Source organism: Lygodium microphyllum, chromosome 6, assembly GCF_053477565.2.
Source record: "Lygodium microphyllum isolate KBCC chromosome 6, Lygodium_microphyllum_v1.1.10, whole genome shotgun sequence".
In the NCBI taxonomy this organism is placed as follows: Eukaryota; Viridiplantae; Streptophyta; class Polypodiopsida; order Schizaeales; family Lygodiaceae; genus Lygodium; species Lygodium microphyllum.
Genome location: NC_141140.1, coordinates 8,895,571 through 8,915,053, shown reverse-complemented (window position 1 = coordinate 8,915,053; position 19,483 = coordinate 8,895,571). Strand labels below are relative to the sequence as shown.

Genomic DNA, 19,483 nt, shown 5'->3' with positions numbered 1-19,483 from the left:
GAAGATGAGAGAAAGCCAAGATGAGAGAGAAATCTGATTTTCCTCACGAGAAAACCCTAAAATCTGCATGTTGCCTGCTCCACCTGCATTTAATGCAATCACCTACTACCAGGCACCTCCAAAATGCTATCACCTGATTAGCAATGCTATTGTCAACCCTTGGAAGGTATCTCCATATTATCCCTTGCTTGGTAGGGCCCCTAGATGGCTATCTTCTGCAGCAAATTATTGTTCTCTAATCTGGAAAATGAACCAGCAGCTCTCTCTCTATCTCTCTCTCTCCCCCGAGCTGTAAATTGACTAAATAGTTGAGACCCAACCCCCAAAAACGTTTTCTGAGTTTGCATGGGCATTTTTGGCAAGTGGCAACCTTCGCAACCCATTTTAAAAATTATTCAATCATTTGATTAGTTTTCAAAATTAAATAATCTTAAAAATTAATTTCAGCTCTTCTGACCCTGGCCAAAATTAAATGTGTCCATCCATAATTAAATTGACTAGTCCATTTGCAAGTTGGAGTGGTCCCCAACCTCTGTTGACCACTAGACTCACATTAATTAATTACTTAATTAATGCTAGTTTAGAGTATCACCATAGACACTTATTGGCCAAACAACTATCCTAGGGTCAAAATATATACCAACTCACCACCAAAACCCAATTGGCATAACTTATCACAACTTTTGCCTTTGAGATCCATTACATCCTCGAGGTCCTTCACTTGTTACCATGAAATAACTACCATGTGCATCACATGTGCTAAACCACCTTGCACATTTTATTAATATCTTAATCAAATGTTATCGACATGATCAAAGCATCTAAAAATTTCATGTCCCCATGATAGACCTCTCCCTTGAAATCCATGCAATCGTCCTCGATTGCACTGCATTGTATCAAAGGAAAAGCATACCATAGTGAAATTTCCATAAGACATCACAGTCACAACATTAGCCATTGTTTTCTAAGCATGCCACATACCCCAAACCTACTAAAATTTCCAACTAGCATAAACATAATGTAGATCTCAAAAGCAATCCAGAACTATTGCTAGAAACCCATTGGATGCATCCATAACTCATGTTTCTCAACTAATCTGACTTCACAACCATAGTGAAGCATACTCTCATCATAAACCATGGCTGAAACTATAAATAGCATTTACTAACACGCTGCTATCCATGGAACTAGTTGTAAACCATTGAAAACTGAGCATAATCTGATCATATACTGATCATTTGCCAATCTAAGAACTAATCACAAACTACTACAAATGTAATCCCAAACTGATCACAAACTCATTGCAAAAACTAATTAGCAATATATGGATCCAGACAGCAAGTCAAAGGATGAGGTAAAGAGGATGGATGGATATGAAGTCAAGAGGAGAGAGATGAGCCCAAGGTAACCAAGGAAGAATCCATGTAGAGAGGACTTCAGGAGAAGGAGAATACGCAGAAGACATGGAAGGAGAAGAAGACCACTGCACTTCTTCCTTGATCCTTATATAGTTTGCAGTTCTGGTGCTATCATGAAGTCCCTCATTCACAATTATTGGCTAATCCATCACATTGTATTACTGCATTGCTACCATTAGAGTTGATAACCTCTTTTAGCCACCTCAAAAACTGATGCAAAACTGATCCCAAAGTGACCATAAACAATTCTCAAACTAATCAAAAACAAAACTGAAACTGATCAGAATTTCATCTCAAAACTGCCCAACTGATCATGAATTGATCCCAAACTATGTTGGGAATAAAGGACCACCATGCCTTTTATACGTGCTTAGGTGTGAACACACCCTTAGCACTTGTACTTTAGTCCTTTACATATAACTATTAAAAGAACTAAAGAGTTATACATCTTTTCATACCCACACATTGTGCAACACACTCTCTCTCTCTCTCTCTCTCTCTCTCTCTCTCTCTCTCTGTGCCATCGCCATTGCCTAACATTGAGCCTTCATTGTGCATCAACCACCACAAACTGGTATCAGAGCTGAAGGTTACATGTCGCAGTCAAGTTGCAGGTCGCATTCAGGAGCAAGTCGCAATCAACAGGATCACACCAACAACAGACCCTCGAGGCAACATGTCAAACAAGTCAATGTAGGGCAGAGAGGGCCTCAACGAGTAGATCAGCAGGTCATCTAGGTCAGCACAGAGCAGTTTGACAACATGCGTGTGGGCTGTCAAGGTAGGTCAGCGTGGGCGCACATTTGATGCCGTCACCCATCACAAAAAAAATTAAGAAATCATTATTTTCTTCAAAGGTCTATCCTTTGTTTAAAATGTGCAAGCTTTCACACGCGCACAAGCACAATCTATCAAATCCTAGAGATTGGGCATGCTTCTACTCCCGGAACTAACGGGGGGACGTACACATGAAGATTTTACTTGGTAGAGTAAAATTTGTGGATTCTTACACATCCTTGGGTCTCAGAATTTGGGGCTTTTCACAAATGTGCAAAAATTGCAAAGGGATAGGTTCAATTCTTGGAATTTTGACAGATTGGACCCCGAATAATTTTGGAGCTTTTGCAAAATTTGCAAAATTTGGGTCAAATTTGGTCTTGGTATGTACTTGCAATGCAGTTTCTATACAAATTAAGCACATAGGATCCTGGACAAATTTGGGGCTTTTGCAAAATTTGTGGAATTTTGGCAAAATTGACTTGTGCAATCCATTTGGGAGTTATGTTTGATGTCATTTGAGTAGTTTGAGCAAAGAAATTTTGGGGCTTTGGATCGTGAGAGTCAAATTGGTGCCGGTGGATGCATTTGGAGCAAAAATTGCAGCTAAATTTTGGGGTTTTCTCATGTAACTAATGTATTAGCCCGTGATATGGCTGCAATTGCTTGTGGTGTGCTGTCACACACATTTTGTACCTCTCAAAATTAATTTGCAGATCTGAAATTTCAACAATTACTGGAAGTTTCATTGCTGGTTGGTACTTACTTTGTACCTTGGTCATTTGTGTGACATTTGGGCTCACATTTGTTGACATTTGAGTCACCTTTGAGCTGTAAATCATCATTGGCAGCAGTGATAGCAGCAATCTTTTGCAACATTAAAAAGTTTGAGGGTGCACACAACTTTGCTATATGGCAAAAGCAGTGCTATAATGTCTTGGTACAAAAGAAACACGTGAAGCCCATCAAGACAAAGGAGTAAAACCAACAACCATGAATCAAGAGTGGGATGATTTAGATGGCCTTGCACACACTACCATAGAGCTTTCAATGTCAAACACTTTGCTTTTCAACATCAAGAAATTGAAATCTGCCTATGATATGTGGCAAAGGCTTGAAGAGTTATATGCTCAGAAAGTGAAGCCAGCAAAATTTATTGGTTGAAAATTTTTTATGGACCTTCGTATGAAGGAAGGTACAACCATGTCTGTACATTTGAATGAGTTTAACTCTATTTTCAGCTAGCTAATTGCCTTGGAATTTCACATTGATGAGGAGTTCAAGGCAACATTTTTGCTATGCACCCTACCTGAAAGTTGGGACACTTTTAGGACAGCAATAAGTAATTCTAATGCTATGTGGAGAGCTCTTTACTCATGGAGGAACTCAATCGGTAAAATATTTCAGCAAACAAGTCTTCCAATGCACTACATACTAGAAGAAGATCCCAACAGAAAGGCAACTCTAACAACAAAGTACACAACAAGTCTCGTGGGAAAAATATGAAGTGTCATCATTGTGGCAAGAAAGGACACTTCAAGCAGGATTGCTTTAAGTGGAAGAAAGAACAGAGCAAAGGCAAAAACATTGATGACAACAAAGACGAGAAAAAGGACAACCAACATGCAAAGAAAAGCAGTGTGAAGATAAAGGAAGTCAATGTAGTCAGTCACAAGAGTAACAGTGGCAATGATGTACTCTTTGCTTCTTCTTCTTTTAATGCACAATCATTGATTGCAGATTCTGATGATGACATGCACACCTAGATTCTTGATTCAAGTGCCTCATTCCATGTAACACCACACTGTGAGTGACTATGACTACACTGGTGGTAGACATGGTGTTGTCCACTTGGGGGACAATTATACATGTGACATTGTAGGAATTGGCAATGTGCAATTGGCATTTCAGCATGGTTCAATGTTCACTTTCCATAATGTGAGGCATGTACCCCAGCTCAAGAAGAGCTTGATAAGCACACGGTAGCTAGATGATAAAGGCTATCATACCACTTTTGGGGATAGCAAATGGAAAATATATGAGGGCTCTAGAATTGTTATTAAAGGCTCTAAAAGTGATACATTGTATCCATTACATGTATCTAGTGTGCGTGATCCTGTTATCACCATAACCAAGCAGCCAAGTGTGTCTTTGTGGCATAGCCGGTTGGGACACATGAGCCAAACTGGAATGAAAGCACTTCCTCTTTTGGGTTATTTGCTGTGTTTGAGATATGCTGATTTTGACCATTGTGATCATTGTATTTATGGCAGGTATGCTCAAACATCACATAAAAAGTCTCTTTCACTAAAATCTTAACCCTTAGAGTTGGTAAATTCAAATGTATGTGAGATGCCTGGGTTGTCTCTAGGGAAAAAGAAATATTTTATCACTTTTGTTGATGATGCCATGCACAAAGTATGGGTTTATCCGATCCATCATAAAGACGAGGCTTTGTGTAAGTTTTAAAAATTCCTAGCACATGCTGAAAATATAACCAGCAAGACATTAAAGTGTCTTTGCTCTGACAATGGTGGGAAATATGTATCTAAAGCCTTTCACGCCTTTTGTGACACAACAAAGGGATAAAAAGGGAGCTCATTGCCCCTTATATTCCGCCCCAAAATGGTATCGGAGAGCATATGAATAGGACCATTCAGGAGAAGGTCCATACCATGCTGTTTGATACTATATTACCTCATGGATTTCGGGAAAAGGTTGTTAAGACAATCCTACACTTGATAAATTGGTCACCAAACAGGTCTTTGGGAAGGAGAGTTCCTTGTGGTCGGGCAAGCCACCTTTGTATACACACTTAAGAGTGTTCGGTTGCGAGGTATTTGTACACATACGCAAAGAACAACGCACCAAATTGGAGTAAAAGTCTTGTAAATGCATTTTCCTAGGATATGGTGACAAGGGAGAAATGGAGTATAAGTTATGGGATCCCGAAAAAAGGAAAATTGTACGCAGCAATAATGTAATCTTCCGAGAAGATCGCATCCATAAGCAGCCCAAAAAGACAGAAGAAGTGAAAAGGGTTGTGTTCTGCGAGGAAATACCTATAGGACAGCAATAAGTGCTTGCTATACAGAAACAAATACATCGTGTAAATGACCCTATAAATGCTCGAAATGATGCTGAAATTGATCAGCAAGAAGTTGCCCATGATATACCACAGTTTCAGCAAGAAAATGTGCCATTGGATCAACCCGAACATGCACTACAACATGCTGAACCTTTGGAACAGCAAACTGTTAATGCAAAATTACAAGCTAAACAGTCAGCAAACACTAATCATTGGGTCCGTAGGTCGACCAGAAATACCAAACCACCAAATAGGTTTGTTCCTGGTGCGAATCATATTGCTAATTATGTCATGTTGACAAATTGTGGTGAACCGTCCTGCTTCAAGGAAGCAATGGACAGAAAGGACAACAAGAAGTGGCATAAAGCTATGCTATCAAAGATGGAATCTCTAAAGAAACATGGTACTTGGGATTTGGTGCATTTGCCCAAGGGGCAGAAAATCCTACCATGCAAATGCGTTTACAAAATGAAGGTCACCTCCGGTTCCTCACCAAAGTACAAAGCACGGCTGGTTGCCAAAGGGTACAAGCAGGAACATGGGATTGACTTTGATAAGATCTTTTCTCCTCTAGTCAAAATGACTACTTTTCGAACCATATTGGGTTTGGTTGCATATGAGGATATGCAACTCATACAGATGGATGTAAAGGCTGTTTTTTTACATGATCTACATGAGGACATATATATGCAACAGCTAGAAGGTTTTGTGGCTAAGGGGCAAGAAAAGATGGTATGTAAACTCAACAAAAGCTTGTATGGGCTGAAACAAGCACCGCGTGAATGGTATCATTAGTTTAATACATTCATGCAATCTCAAGGTTTTAAAAAATTCAAGTGGATCACTGCTTGTATAGCAAGAAGGCAGCAGATGGCAGCCTTATTATCCTAATTTTGAATGTGGATGACATGTTGATTGGTGATAGGGATGTTCATGAGTTTGACACATTAAAGTAGAATCTACATTGCAACTTTGATATGAAGGATCTTGGTGAAGCAAATCATATTCTTGGCATACGTATACTCAGAGACGGATCAAAAGGTCTTCTTTATCTATCATAGCAAGAATATATATCCAAGATTTTGCAGTGTTTCAGTATGGAATGGGGAAAAGCAATTGGTTTACCATTGCGACAGCCCTACATTTGGTGATGAAAAGGCTGAATTGGCTAAGATTCCATATGCTTCAGTAGTGAATAGTTTAATGTATGCTATGGTTGCTATACGTCTTGACATAGCATTTGCGGTGGAAGTAGTTAGCACGTATATGGCACATCCTAGTAGAAAGCATTGGGAAGCAATGAAAGGTATCATGAGATATCTTAAGGGGACAAAGAATGTGTGCATCTGCTTTGAAAAGCAGAAATCGTATGTTGTTAGCTTTACAGATGCAGACTATGCTCGTCATGCTGACTGTATGTATTCGCCTTGACAAAGGGAGCAATTTCTTGGATCTCCAAGCTTCAGAAATGTGTTGCACTGTCTAATACAAAGGCAAAGTATGTGCCTACCACTAAGGCATGCAAGAAGGCTTTATGGATTTCACATCTGGTGAGATAAAATAAACCCTAACCTTACAATTCCATTTAATGACAGTTTAAATGCCTAAGGAGCCCAGATCATGGGTCAAAGGGCATCAACACATAGCCCATGAGATGGCCTATAGTGATCAACCAATTCACAAAAATTGCCTGATTCATTCCTACAAAGATGACCATGAAAAGCCATAAGTTGGTTGATTTCTTTGTCGGACACCTTTATTAACTTTTTTGCCCAACGAAATAGTCAATGACAAGGATCCTAAGTTCGCTGGCCAATTATGGCAAAGAGCCTTCCAAAAACCGGAATCTCGATTGTCCATGTCGCCCTCTAAACATCTAGAAATTGATGGGTAAACCAAATGGACAAATCAAACCTTGGGGGATTTGCTTCGTGCATATGTTTCCCGTAGGCAACCTAATTGGGGGCCTTATCTTTCTCAGATTGAGTTTGCTTATAATAGTGCTGCGCATTCGGCTACTAATTATAGCTTGTTAATGCTTATATACGATTATGAGCCGAAACCACCTATTGCCACAGAGCTCAAGGGGGTGAAAATGCAATATGTAGTTGACTTTTTGTATGATATACAAGAGACGTTGACGATTGGGAGGGAAAGTATTAAAACGACCAAGGATCATGCCACGTTAACCAACATCATACTCCTAGAGAACTCCAAGAAGGGATGTGGTTTTACCTTAAAGTCCCAAAGAACTTCGATTCATTGACTACCAACAAGTGCTATAAATTGTCTCTAAGATATTGTGGTCCTTTCAAAATTACCAAAAAGATAAGGAGCGTATCCTATGAGTTAAACTCACCTTCTGAAATCCGAGTTTACCCTATGTTCCAAATGAGTTATTTGAAAGAATGACTGGGACAAGGTGAGCTAGTTGTTCTAATTGAGGAAGTCCCATGGATTGAGGATACTACTCGTTATCTTCCACTCAAATCCGAATTGGCTCTTGACCTTAGGACTAAACAATCCCGTCGAATCATTTATCCCGAGTGTTTGGTCAAGTGGAAAAACCGCCTGAAGCCAGAGGCTACCTAGGGGTCAATTCATTAATTGAAGAGTCGTTTTCCAAACTTAGCCCCTAAGAATATTGCTAAGAACAACAATCATACATTTGGAGGGGGGGATGTAGGAGGGAGGGGGGAGAGTATTATGTCCCTAGACATCTAAATGGACACTAGCAATATTGGTCACAAAGGTCATGAGGTAACTTAGTGCGAATGTACTAAGGGCACCTTGGGATTAGGGTAGCTGAGTCCTATTTATAGGACTCGAGACCCTATTATGCATTGTTCATTGTGTGATCACCACTCTTCGACTCTTAACCCATTGGTTGACACTCCCATATATCAAGATGGTGTGGGCTAGTGGTATGGGATGCTAACCCTTGATAACCCGAAGTGTTGCTAGTACCCAGGCTTTAGGGTAAGCCCATTTGGCTCTACAGCTGGGAGGTGAGTCTAATGTCTAGTTCCTTTTATGGTGAGTTTGGCTTGCATCTGGTCTCATGTGCAAATTGAATCCTAGGGGGATGTGTCATCCCACCACGTTGAGTACACTCCATCTCCGACATTTTCCACCTCCAATGCAATCATCGTCATCAATCTAATTCGATGCCCTCACTAATGACTTGGGCCACGTGCAGTGAGTGACTAATCAATCAGTGATTGTATTCAACCTTCCATTCAGATTCCGTGCAGATTATCACTTCATTCACTTCTCTCTTGCTATTTCTCTCTTCTTAGTGTTCATATTTCTCTTTCATGCAAACTCATATAGCACCATCACCCGAGTAAGAACGTAAAGCCTTTCTCAAGAGATCACATCTAGGTTGCTGTTTGGAGTAGATTTGTCACAAAGAACATGATCTTGCTACTTTTTTGGAGTCTTCTCCCAAGCATATTAAACATCTGCAATCTTCCTTTGCAAGGTGTAGATGACTTCCCTCCGTTCGAGCATCTCGACAGCAAAACACAATTTTTTTATTTCCTCCATTCAAGATCCTGACACCAAAATGAAAATTTTCTACTGTGATTGCAAGTCTCTGATAGAGATAAAGTACCACTAGTTCAATGCATTTGAAACCTTCGCACCTTTCGTCTGTTGGTTGCCCTCACTGCTCACCACAATTGGCCGATCTATCAAATGGACATCAAAAGTGCATTTCTGAAAACGGTTATTTGGAGGAGGAAGTCTGCGTGGAGCAACATCCTAGCTTTCCTTCCATTGACCAAAATGACAATGTATTTTGCTTGTGCAAAGCTCTTAATGGGCTAAGGCAAGTGTCAAGGTCTTGGTACCACAAGATGGACAAGTTCTTACGAACTCATGGATACCATTCTATCCCCCATCCAAATCTATATGTGCGCACCAAAAGCATGGGGATCAACTATATCCTATTGTACGTTGATGATATACTCCTCACTGACTCAGATTCTACGGCCATAGCAGTAATCAAGGCAAAGCTTTGTGCTACATTCAAGATGACCGACTTAGGTTTGTTGTCTTATCTCTTGGGGATGGAGATTGTTCGACCCGAGGGAAGTATCTTTCTATCACAACAAAAGTACGCCCTGCAACAAGTGGAAGAGTTTTGTACTGATCAGACACAGTCTATGGCCACACCTCTTGATCCCACTGTCCCTCTGCATAAGGATACTTCAAATCAGCCTTTTGATGCTCATACCTATCGCTCTATTGTAGGGAAACTGCTTTGGTCGATATATACTAGGCCAGATTTTGCATACTCAATTAGTTTGCTTAGTCAGTATCTCTCTCTACCTCCTAAGTGTGTTGCTTTGAGTCTCAACATTAAGTATAGGACTTAAAATTACATGTGTGAGTGTTTAGCATCGATCGTACATCCAATATTTTTTAGTCCCATCAGTACCATAATAACATCAGGCAGTACTGATCAAATGCCATCAGACATGACAACTCTGTTCAGGATGCTGTCTAAGGGCAGATGTTCAAAGACATGCCAAGCTAGACAAATCCAAAAACAGAGACAAAAAGTGACACTGCCATCCAAGCATGATGCCTGCTGAGTATCCCAAAAAGGTGATCTTCAATTCACACCCAAAAAGGTGATCTTCTGTTCCCACCAAATTTTTAATCCCTGCATGTGCATCCTAATTAGGGAGTGCTTGGCAACTAGCACTACTTTGTGGAGGTCGTAAGTTAGCTAGAAGTGTGTCCTATGTGTAGGCATAATCTTATTTGACCCCTCAGCTTATTCTAACACATATGACAAGTCTCTAACTGGCCTCAATATGCCAACCTGTGCAATTTCCTGCCAGATCTTGTTGCCAATGGCTGGCTGTGTTTTGCAGCAGAACAAGCATGTATGTGTATGTATCTTGATTATGTCCAACATAGTCCCACATCATTATTCAATGGTAGGCATTGAACAGTGCTGTTCCAGGCTAAATTTTGGCTTCAGGTTGGCTAGTGCCAAAACCCGTCAATCCATGGAATGCTCCAGTCTTGTAACCACACCTCCAGAAAGTCAAAGGAGTAAAGACCACTTTGTTGACTATGGGGCCAAATATAGTGTTTGGGATTCTTCTCTGCTCTCTTTTCTGTACATTTCCCAAATGTTGTTCAGTAGTCTTCAGAAGCACAAATCAAACTGGTTCACTAGAGTGAAATGGATTGCCCGCTCGTGTAACATACAGAATTAACTAGTCTGCTTAAACTGCATAATATAAGGCTTCATGAAATTCACAACTTGTCAATATGAACATGCATGAGACGTTATATTGCTCAGAACAACGAATCACTTGTCTACACATGAACTTCAGTGTTCTATTGATTACTATGTTAATGCCTTCAAACAGTGAAAACATGCTCCAGTAAATACAAAATTTCTGTGTGTAAAGCATACAGCATTTGCAAGCTACCAAAGAAAGTAATGCATTTTTGAACCTGGTTAAAAGTATTAGCTGCTGCAGCTACCAAGAATGTACCCATACACGTCCAAGAAAGGCCATAATAATCTATAACTGTGCCACTGCCCATAACAAAACCTGCTCCTGCTGTTGTGACAACGAGCATGCTGTACCAGTTCAATTGATGCACTTCAGTACAGGATAATAGTTTTTGCCGAGTTTCTGTTTTAATCTCGTGCAGAGTATTCCAAAATGTTTAAATAACCAATAATAAAACAATCAAAATTGTGGGCGGAGATCTATAAACTAGATCCAGAACGTTCTAATAAGAATGAAAATGCCATTAAACAGCAACAAATAAAATGAGAAAAACTCAAAAGAGCATTCCGATGAGGCTGAGATGCCATTAAACAGTAGCAAACAGCGTACTGAAAACAGCAAATTAAAAAGGATACTATTCTTTTACATCCTACATTTAGAAACTTTGGCATACAGAAGACCCACCTTAGTCGAGCTTTCGACAAATCCCAATAACACTGTGCATAATGTTTTAGGGTACACATAGCATCCATCCGTACCCGAAAAGCTGTGGGATTCTGCGCGAGACAGGCTGTTTTATCTTCCCCATTTACAGCCAAAGTAGACATACCAACCGTAGCTGTCTTGTTCTCGGTTTTATTCTGAGCATACTTGAGGCTCCTGGGAAGCGCGCTCGAGATTCGGCTTTTGTAGGGCGAAGGGAGGCCGGGCTCGGACCAGAAACCATGAGAGCGAGAGCTCCATGCCCTTGCTGAAGAAGATGGATCGCCGAGAAGAGAACGGCACAAGGCTCTCCCCCTCCTGCTGATCCGATACATTCTTGACAAGAAAAAGGCCAGGAGCGTCCTCTCAAATGATCAAGGACCTGTGGCACCACACACAGCACGGGTTACAGCACAATACCTGGCCTCGCCGGAAGTTCCTACGAAGACAGGGTCGATCTGAGAGGGTGTGAATGGGAGCGGTCTGCTGACCTGATGGGAAAAGAGGGAGAGGCGATCGTCGCCATTCCTCCAGAGTCCAGAAGAAAGTTTTATCGAAAACCAGATCTCTGAAGCGCTGTAATACTGCGCATTCATCAGGTGATCTCATACAACGTCACGCTCGTAAATTTAGCATTGGTGTGTTGCCCGAGAAGCTGTGTTCGATTGCCATGGACACCCCGCTAGATTTCTTGAGATCAGAGCTTTTAGTGACGCAAATATAACACTTCTAACTGCATTGTGATCTCAAACTTGTAAAATTTAAGCTATGAGCAATCTTTCACTAATCTAGTTTGTATTGTTGTTTGTAGCCAAAAAGTCCTCGCCCAGCTCGTCGAGTATGTCAATGCTCAATATCATGGGTTTATGCTCTCAATGTGGTGGCCAAATAAATTTCCTTTAGCCCCATGTACACTTAACTTTTGGTCACGTAAATTTTAAAAATTCTTCTATCCATGATGTTGTCTCATGGACACACATCAAACTAGGAAAGAAGATCACACGTATATGGAATATATATTAATCGTTTTGTTAAAGAGGAGGGCATTTGAGTTCAAATGTTTTCATTCTCATGTGTTACATATATATGCAGAGGATGATGTTAGAATAAGTTTTCTCACTCTAGTATGGTTCACATGCTAAAATTGTTTTGCATTAAATTTTGTTTTAACAAATAGTTCTATTTGTCCATTATGGCATGTCTAAATCTTTGATTGTGCATGGCATACATTCATGGTGCAAACATTTGCTAATGTAAATGAACCCCTATATCTAACTTGTACCATAACTTTTGTATTATGCTCCCTAAGTCACAAGGACCAAGTGCTCCCTCTCTATCTCTTTCTCTCCAAATAGAGTCCCTAATCTGTGGGATGCTTATGCTTGATTCCTTTTGATGCAATCTTGACCTGACCCTCTTCACTATCAGCAATATAATGCTTGCATAAAGCTTGATAGAGACCCTAATCTGTGGGATGCTTATGCTTGTGCAATCTTGACCTGACCCTCTTCACTATCAACAATATGATGCTTGCATAAAGCTCGATGGATTCAACTTCCCTTGACATGTTGGGTATACACCACCCTCTTGAATTAGTTGATGCACCTAGGACCATTAAAATTGGTTGGCATGGTAAGAACCCTTTTTCTAACATGTCAACTTCATTAGGACTAGATCTATACCTTCTTGTACATGCATGATTGGATTCTAAAATCGTGTGTTTAATGAACGAGGCTTGCGCAAAGTACATCCTAACATCCATGGTTGTCACCCTATTTACATAGAAGTACAACTTGTAGGTCCACTTCACCCTATTTGAGGGTATGCATGTTTATCAATCCTCCTCCTTTTTTAGTGCTTAGCATATTAATCTACAATCATTTAACCTATGTATTACATTAATGTAGCATAACTATGATTAAAGCTCTTTAACCCTAGTTTGATTGAGCCCATTCTATAATCGATGGCTTCACCTTGGATTCACCCTTCAAGAACCTATTTAATTCGGTGTTTATTAAATCTTAACTAAGTTAGTATCCTAGGATTTCAATCCCTTTGATGTTGGGGATTAAAGGTCGCATGTGCCTAGCCACCTTATTAGCCATGGCTTGATGCATTATGTTTGCCCTTAGCATGGTCTAGAACCTTAGTCTTAGTGTTTTCATTGTGAATCAGTCTTTAAATGCCTCATGAAGTTGTATGCCTAAACAAGTATTATGGATGTCTCTCACATTTTCACTCATTCTTGATGATTATAACTTGATGTATGATGGATATTCCTTATATAAATTAGATGTGATAGCTGGCACCATGGCTTTCTCTATGTTTTTGCTATATTTCTAGCATATTCTCTGATTTGTTGTTATTAGTGTTGTAGGATGTATTTTCATATTTCTATGTCATTACCTTTGAGTTTCCTATGAGTTGCGAGATACAATATTATGTGTTTTCTACACTACCTAAAGCAATATACTCTATTCCTATATAAGACAGTTCAATCCTATTATACATTTTGCATAGAATTAGGGCTAAAACACTTTTTGCAATCTTGCAATTATCATCTTAAACCTTCGGTTTAAAGATCTGTTAAAAACAACATTGTTTTATGGAATAAAATTAAATTTTCCATATACAATTTCGTAGGTTTTCTATGTGTATACCCTATTATTACTTCTCTATATCTTTGGTTTAAAACACCAACAAAATGACCTTGTTTGATGGCAAATTTTGGAATTTCCTGCATGAAGCAACCATACATTTTATATAGCAAGATTATGCAAATCTACCATTTGTACCTTGCATCTTTGATTTTATAGCCTAACTAAAAAATACCTGTGTTTGATGCCAAAATTTTGAATTTTTTTGTCAAAATCTAAAGCAATGACATATTACTTATAGTGAAATAATGCAGTGAAAGGGATGCATGAGATGTGGGAGAGAAGAGCACACACAATGTAGGTGTTTTCAACAATGTTATGACATCCTTATTGCACTTTCATATATATATATATATATATATATGAATAAAGAATATGGGCAGTCACTGTACATGGGCAAGTCCAAGGGCCTTTTACCCCAACAACCTCCCACTAGAAGGCCAATGGGCCAGGGAGTGAAAAAACAAAACAAAAGAAAAGAGACAGGGTGAGGAATCATGACATCTTACCCAATGCCTAATCGGAAAGCGAGCTGTGCAATAAGTGTCGGGAATCTCTGAGTCCAAGACATCTAGGAGGCAAGTGATCCCATAGCTCCATACAACGGAGCAATCCAGCACAACTCATGAGTGCAAGGCTGTACATCATCATCATCAGAGTAGCGCATAGCATCAGTGTGGAGCATACAAGACAACAGAGAGCATCCAAACTCTCTAGAGTCAATCATTGAAAGAGAGCCAGCATCCCGGACACAAGTCAAACGAGGTCTCAAGACAATATGCGGCCTCAGCAAAGCGGAAGACTGATATACAGTTGTAGAATCAGCCATAAAGCGCCCTGAACATGCATCAAGAGGCCTAAGAGATGTCTGCATCTCATAAAAGATAGCATGATGGCTACGTAGAACCTGTTGGGCATCTAAATCCCAAAACCTGTAAGTCATAAAGTCACCATCTCCATGATCAAGGAGTATGCATCTGTGTGACATAGGCTCATGTGGCATATTGACAGATGCTTGGCAGCCAAACATCCTCAAGTGATCATAGGAGGGTCTCATGCCACTCCATGCCTCATGCGGAGTAATAACATCCAAAGAGAAACACGACTTTCGATTAACCAAGTAGACTGCTGTCATAAGGGCCTTAGTCCAAAAGCCATAAGACAACCTCGCTGTGGTAAGGGCCTCAGTCCAAAAGCCATAAGACAACCTAGTTGTGGTAAGCATAGAAGCAACCTTTGCCTGTAAAGTCAGGCACATGCCATGAGCAATCCCATAATACCATGGGCATAAGAAATCAATGCCATATTGCTGACAAGAGATCTGTAAGCTGGGAGAGATAGTATGACTCTCATAATCCATCTGCAAGCATCTAGGCCTACTATCAGCAGAATCCATAAACCTATCAAGCATAGTAACAGCATCCTCAATCCATACCAAAGGGTAAACCCAAACATGATGGGTAGCATGATCCATGAAGGTCACAAAATACGACGCTCTACCAAGTGACTGGGAAGGCATAGGTCCATATACTGCAACATGGACTAGATCTAGAGGAGCATGCCTCACACGATCGCCATAAGCCAAAGAGGCTCTACACGGACCATGAGTACAGTGAGGGCAAGTAGCATGGGGAAGAGCATGCAATAAGCCCATATCACATAAAACATCCATCTCAGTGTGCCGTACATGGCCTAGGCGACAATGCCATAACAATGCATGTGGTATCTGCATAACTGCAGCCATAGAATCTCCCACATGAGAGATATGCACTACATAATCACTGCCATATCCAGCACCTCTGGCCAATACCAAGCAACCACGATGTATTTTCCATGAAGTATCCCCAAGAGAGACATATATATCTTGCACCATGCAACTGATTGACAGAGATCAAGCTCTTACTGAGCATAGGTATATGCAAGACATCACGGAGCATAAGAGAAGACCCATTTGGCAAAGCCAAGTGTATATCCCCTATACAATAACATAACAATCCTGCTCAAGGCCCAAAGAAATACATCCGTCAACCTTCCTATAAGAAGAGAACCAAGCTCTATGCGGAGTAACATGACAAGATGCCATACTATCTAAAAGCCAATCAAAGGTATAGGCCATATCACTAAGCAAGTAATCTACACGGTAACACAATGCCAAGAGTCTAGGCTCAGCTGCATCATCATGGGTAACTACATGCACCATACCACTATCAATAGTGGTCTCACCTACTGTATCACTGACTCTGCTCTCATGTCTAGTGCGGCCCAGTCTTTTCTACTCTCTAATCCACTTGAAGCATTTATGCTTCACATGCCCTATCTTTCCACAACGAAAGCAAACAGAATATGTAAAACCTGTAGAAGAGGATAATTGCTCTGTAATAGCATGAGTAGGGTTGTCCAATACATCCAAGGAGCTTAAAGAATCAAGGGAACTCTCATAAGAGAGAACAGGCTCATCAAGAGGACTGTCTGCATGACTAGAAGAGTTGGAAGTCGTCATAGCATACTGCAAAGGGGACTCATCCAAACCAGAAGGGGAGAACATAGAGGCATCAACCACGGATGCAAAAGCTCCTACATGGACAAGCCTAGCAAACAAAAGCATGACATATCCAACCACTGTAGCTCGCAGCCATAAAAGCAAAAGCATGCCTTGGATCCATAAATGCATAAGCATCCCCAAAACATAGGAGTATAGATAACTTTGCAGTGTCTCATACCATGTACTAACATACATGTCCAGCCAAGAACGGCAGGTGGCAAATAAACCTACAAGAATTAAGCTCCAATAAAAGCCCAAATATCTGTGTAAAAGCATCCAGGTAAGAGGCTCTGTAAAACACATAGCAGTAGATCATGTGCATACATGGGTAGCCATAAAGATCAACTGCTCTATGACATACACAGGCAATAGCAGCCCAAATAGCATAGATGCCATACAACAGAGAAGTAGGACGGCCATAATTGTAAATCCCAAGCACTATCCAAGTCCACTGATCAGCAAATATCCCGCATATCAAATGCAAATGAGCAATCACAACTCAATAAGCAACTACCAAAACAAGGAAGTCGTTCATTGCTCAATACCTGTAAGTGCATCCAAGTAATAGCCAAGATCCGTATCAGAGTATCAAATCCCATATAGCATCCAAGGTCGTAATGGAAAAAGCCAATTCAATGTCCAACTTCTCAAGGGAATACTCAAATGAATGTCGAGATGAGCTCAAACAACTACCATCCATAGCCAAAGCATAAAGCATTCACCAAGACATCATAACTCGTATTGGGTAGCCTAGGCATAAACCATGTCATAGATGAAATGCCAATTGCAAAGAAGTGATAGTCAAACCCAAATCGAGCTCTAATCTCAACTCAAAAGCATTTTGGAGTATAAACAAGACATGTGGCATAGTCCAAATACATCATGACATCATACTGAGTAGCCGGGAGCACCCCGTGACCAATAGGCATAACCCAACTGCAGCATAAATAGCTTTCAGCCATGAAGTTTCCAGTAGCAAATAACCTCTGTAAACTGAGAAAATCAGTGCTCAATCCAAGCTCAAATCCATAGGCAAACCATAGGCATACATTCCCGTATGTATAGACACCAACCAGGCATAATCGAACATCAAATGCCAAAACCTGTAAGCATAAAATTGAAGTAATAGGTGGCTGCCCTATTTTGGACAAATCTGGGACTGTTCAAAACAGTCAATGACTGAGCTAAATCAACTCCAAATTCGTCTCACATAAGAGGCATAACATCCACAAGTGATCCGGTATTAATAAACATCAGTGGAAGCATCACATAAGCCATAGGCATACAAATACATGCTGTCTTAGACCTAAAATCTATTGCAAAATATTTTGTCATCAAAATTTGGTAAATCCGACATCACCATTGTGTCTGGAGCATGCCAAAACCACAACTTAGACTCTTATCTTGCCTCATTTGGGTTCCGAATGCCCAAGATATGACAAAAAGAGTGATTTTTGAGCCATTTTTGCAAACAAACGCAAATAAAACATGAGCATGCTGTTGTACTTGAGGGGCCAAATCAGGGTAGGTAGGGGATAAGCAAGAGCCCAATGAAGGCCTACAATAGGCCTACACAAGCCTAGGACAAGTCTAAGCAAGAGGTGAAGAGAACAAGCTTCAATGATGGAAGCTATAGCTGCCTCTTCATGAAACCCTATTGTTCATGTCAAAGAAATGGCTGACAACTGGGTGAGAAGCAAGCTCTCATACCTCGTGTAGATGCCAGGGAAGGCGGGAAGGGCTCGTGAAGGACCTGCTTTGATACCAGTTGAAAGGAATGCAGGAGACGTGGGAGAGAAGAGCACACACGATGTGTAAGTGGTGCATAGATCGGATGCCGTAAGCGCGCATAGTGAGCGTCAAAAGGTCCCCAAGAACAAAAGAACTCTACTTTTTGTACACAAATCAATGTAGAAGACTTGCATGACATGAACAAGAGACCAATTGGGTGCAATCTCCCCCATACCTTGTGTGTGCGCTCCACAAAGCATGTATTTTATGTATTAATCATCTTCAAGCTCAAATAATAGCCCAAATTACAAAATAGCACACTTTAGCTTTTGAGTTTGCTTTTGTGCCAAATAGAAATAAAGCTAATGGGCGGGAGCCCAAGAAGTCAGGCATACCCAATACAATGTCCAAATACAAATATCTAAATCATGTGCCCATGCGCATACAAAAATAATAAATAAATATCAAACGCCTTGATAAATAGGCGTGACAAAATATAGGCACCATGCCTAAGGCATGTGCCCATCAAAATATAGATGATAACTCGAATACACGCTATCCTCCAATGCTTTCCACCGCCATTGCTGCTATCTCTACACATCAACTGAAGCATTCACAATCGTTAGTAAAATAATACAATTAAACCGACAAAAGTGAATACCTAGCAGTCTTCAGCTACATAAATAAATTAATTGGTTAGAAATCAATCCTAACCTTAATTTATCACGAGTGCGCACTCAAAACTCATAAACGTTTATTAATTTAAATATGTCTTTTGCGGAATCGCCTGCTATGGAATCACCCATGTACACACTAAATTAACAAAATGCTCGAAAAGGATAGGCGTCCCCATCGACTTCTCGCACAAAGAATCCACTTTGTGTATGAGCCCCGGTAATAAAAGTTTACAGAATTCACCGTAAAACCTCACAGAATCCATCGTGTAATATGCCTCCTGGCATCATACCCCCGGGGTGGGATAGCAATTGTCCTCAATTGCTATTAGCTCAATGTGGAGCTAACAGAGTGGGGAAAGCATTTAAGTCTCTAGTGTGCATCCATTGGTCCTCTTCAACAGGATAGTTTTTAAACTTGACCAAATATCTAGAATATCTACGGCCAGTTCTAGTGGTCATAAAGTCAGTATCTATAATAGCTTTAGGCTCAAAGATTTCAGTCTCTTCATCTAGTAAAGGTGGGTTTTCATAGACAGGGTGTATAGGTAATTGGCCTCTAAAGGGTCGTAATAAACTAATGTGAAAGGTGTTGTGAATTTTCCAATGTTGTGGGAGTTCTAGTTTAAA

General features: G+C 40.4%; 1 protein-coding gene across 2 annotated transcripts in view; it reads right to left on the bottom strand.

Annotated features, from left to right (window-relative positions):
- The window catches only part of COX10 (cytochrome c oxidase 10), a 31,676-nt gene extending 19,716 nt beyond the window's left edge, over positions 1 to 11,960 (bottom strand). The window contains exons 1-3 of one of the 2 annotated variants that reach the window (XM_087679233.1): positions 11,741 to 11,960; positions 11,232 to 11,631; positions 10,765 to 10,894 (exon numbers count right to left, since the gene is read on the bottom strand). In XM_087679233.1, coding sequence (XP_087535359.1) covers positions 10,765 to 10,894; positions 11,232 to 11,584 — 483 coding nt within the window. In that variant the 5' untranslated portion in view covers positions 11,585 to 11,631; positions 11,741 to 11,960. The other variant, XM_087679234.1, reaches the window with a different exon arrangement.
- Between the last annotated feature and the right edge of the window lie 7,523 nt (positions 11,961 to 19,483).